We start from the raw sequence: 3,105 nt of genomic DNA on the forward strand, positions 1-3,105 counted from the left end.
ATAAAAAGATAATTTTAAGAAGCAGTATTAACATCAGATATATTTTTCGTATTTTCGTATAAAAATTCTTACCTTCGATCCCGAATATTCTTCGTCAATTTTCAATACATGTGTAAATACAATTTTACAGAATTAAGCCAGCTCGAGGATCTCCAAACTTCTCGAATCGTGAGGATACTTACCGCAGACTTCCCACATTACTTCGCAGTAGTGTCCCGTATCAGGCAAGAGGTTCACGCAGTTGGTCCAGAAGGTGGCACCGTTTCTTCGTCAGCCGTACCTCAAGTCCAGGCCGTATTCCCACCAGCGGCTCTCACTAAAAAGATCAGAGTTGGGCTCCAGGTGCTTATTTCTTTTTTGTTCGATCCGTTTCATAGCTTCAGCTTATATCATAATAATAATTTTCGACGATAACGAAGCGACAATTTATCAATCAATAATAACAATATATAATAATAATAATAATAATAATAATAAACAAGAATAACATTTTTATCCTTAGGCGCATCCAATACCGGCAGATCTTGTCGCCAAGCTGCTCGGTAACAGAGTGGCTGTATCACCGATCGTAACCGTTGAGCCGAGACGAAGAAAATTCCACAAACCGATAACCTTAACCATACCCGTGCCTCAAGCAGCCAATAAAGGCATGATCAATCAATATTCAGGAGATGCGCCGACGCTGAGACTTCTGTGCAGCATAACTGGTAATATATGCTTGCACGTAATATTGTAGAGCAGCGTACCGTCTTACTGGAGAATCTCTTACCGATAAGTGCTGAAACTTATGTTACGCCGCAACATCTTTGGTGTATATATATATATATAAATTTATACATATATATATGCTCTTATCAAACTTTATACGCATTCGATGATCAATTTAGTAGTTTAGTAGGCATGGCGCGGGCGATAGGCATCTTCGTCTGTTCTCAGGTCATCGGGACTCCGCTTAATTAATTATTCTCTGTACGTTCAATTAGAATAATTATTATTAACGATGTTGTAGGTGTGCAACGTAAAAGGTAGTAGGTTTTGAAGCGTTCCGTTCATTTATTTATTTATTTATTTATTTAAGAGGTTATCTGTTATTTTAGAAAAGTAATTTAAGTACGATACATATACACGTGTCCCGGAGACCTTCGGATAGAGATTTAAAAGGGAGATGGTAGCTGCATGTTTCATAGAAACATTTCGTTGAGTACCATTGTTGTATACATATCTTGTTGTGATTCATTGTTAATGCTTGCATATTGTTAGGATTGAGTCATTTAGGTATGGATTATTAATTAAAGTAGATAAAATTTTACTACCTAGCTCATTGTAAGCGTTAACTTCAAAGTTTTTGTTTCAGCACATTCGTTTGACTGGTAACCGCTTCGATATTAGGCTTGTAATTTATTAACTTCTATAAAATTGTGTTCCCAAAATATATGTACTTTTTAGATTTATAATATGTATCGATATAATACGACACGATTTACCGATACCGAAAATTGACCGACAAATTATTCTCTTTTTAATCTTTTTTAACTATCCGTTACAGCCGTTTTTTTTATTCACGAATTATATACAACGAAAATTTTTCCACTTTAAAAATTTAATTCCGATTTTTCACATTATTATTTCTTTTTTTTTTTTTTTTTTTTTTTCGACAAAAATCTCGATTCGATTCAGTCGAATAATATTAAATTATCGAACGATTATCGAGAACGTTTAATACAAATTTAATACGAAAAGAAAAGGAAAGAATAGAAGAAAAAAGAACAGGAAGATATGTTTTCGACATGCATTACGCCGCGTTTTTATTAAAATTATTTCACAACCTTTTGGTATTTCTTTCTTTTTTTTTTTTTTATCGCTTACTTATTTATTGAACACATATTCACACGATTCGCGTTTTTTGCTTTTTGCGCGGTTTTCAATGTATGATGCTTTATTTTCATTTGGCAAGCATTATCATATTCGGTCAGCGTATATTTGGTTTCACATTACCCACACATATGATACAGCACGTACATGAACGCACTTATGGTGACCGATATTAAATACAAATTTTAATAATTCCGATGATGGGAAAAAATGATGAGAAATTAATATTCGTTTTTAATATTCCTCTTTTCTGTTTTCGCTGTCGCGCAATGATATTGGTTATTTAAATATGTAAATTATTTTTACTTTAACATTTACAAAAGGAAAGAAACAAAAGAAAATTTATTTAAATTTATATGTTTATCGGTAAAAAAAAATTTATGCAATATCTTTATGCAATATCTTAAATAATATATTTTATTTTTATCTTCCTATATGTACGATTACTAATAATTAATAATATTCATAACTATTCACGTTTTCTAATACTTTTGAGTAGTATTAGAAATACTTTGAGCCCGGTCATTGCGACATTCGGTTTTACATAAGCGTAAACGACCATTCATTTAAAATGCGAAAATTACGTAAATCAAGAATTCTCATCCACTTGGACGTATCATCCAAAGCCCTTTCTTCGATCGTTCGAAATATATTTTTCTCTCGATAAATCATTTGGCAAAAACTTTCCGATTCTTTCGATAAATATACTCGTTTCTTCCATCCTTTGCGTGGAAAATTTAAAAAAATCGACGATCAAAGGGCGGAAGAATGGAAAAATGTGCCGGGCTGAAAGCTAAAAAAAAGAAAAAAGGTGAAATTGTAATTAATCTCGGTCGCGATTCCGGATTTAATATCCCACACACATATTTCACTTATGCCGATCCCCCATACGCAGCACGGACATATTTTAATAATATTATTGGACTTGATATGTATGTCGTTCAGGGGGTCAGTCTCGGGCAGTCTGGGAGGATGTCACCGGTTCGACGCCATTGACGTTTGTGAAAGATTGCGTTTCCTTTACTACCACGGTATCCGCTCGCTTCTGGTTAATGGATTGTCGGAATATATCCGAAGCCACGAAAATGGCTACGGAGCTATACACACACGCGACACACGTACCTTTTATGGCTAAGTACGTTTTTGATCTACCTAAGATTAATTCAAAAAGACAAATTAACCGTAACCGTAATCGCAGGTAGAACAATTTCCTCTAAAAAAAAAAAAAAAAAA

General features: G+C 33.7%; 1 protein-coding gene across 13 annotated transcripts in view; it reads left to right on the forward strand.

Moving 5' to 3' along the window:
* The window catches only part of LOC102681644 (ankyrin-3-like), an 80,239-nt gene that overhangs the window by 46,178 nt on the left and 30,956 nt on the right, over positions 1-3,105 (forward strand). For 12 of the 13 annotated variants that reach the window (XR_004151045.1, XR_004151046.1, XR_004151047.1 and 9 more), the window contains exons 24-27: positions 131-342; positions 503-707; positions 1,261-1,275; positions 2,818-3,007. Coding sequence is in view for 3 of the 13 variants with exons in the window: in XM_006619609.2 (XP_006619672.1) it covers positions 131-342; positions 503-707; positions 1,261-1,275; positions 2,818-3,007 (622 nt within the window). In the remaining 10 variants the exon portion in view is untranslated. Of the gene's footprint in view, positions 1-130; positions 343-502; positions 708-1,260; positions 1,276-1,354; positions 1,452-2,817; positions 3,008-3,105 lie in introns of those variants that run through there. The other variant, XM_006619613.2, reaches the window with a different exon arrangement.

This window comes from Apis dorsata, unplaced genomic scaffold (assembly GCF_000469605.1).
Source record: "Apis dorsata unplaced genomic scaffold, Apis dorsata 1.3 scaffold_429, whole genome shotgun sequence".
Lineage (NCBI taxonomy): Eukaryota > Metazoa > Arthropoda > Insecta > Hymenoptera > Apidae > Apis > Apis dorsata.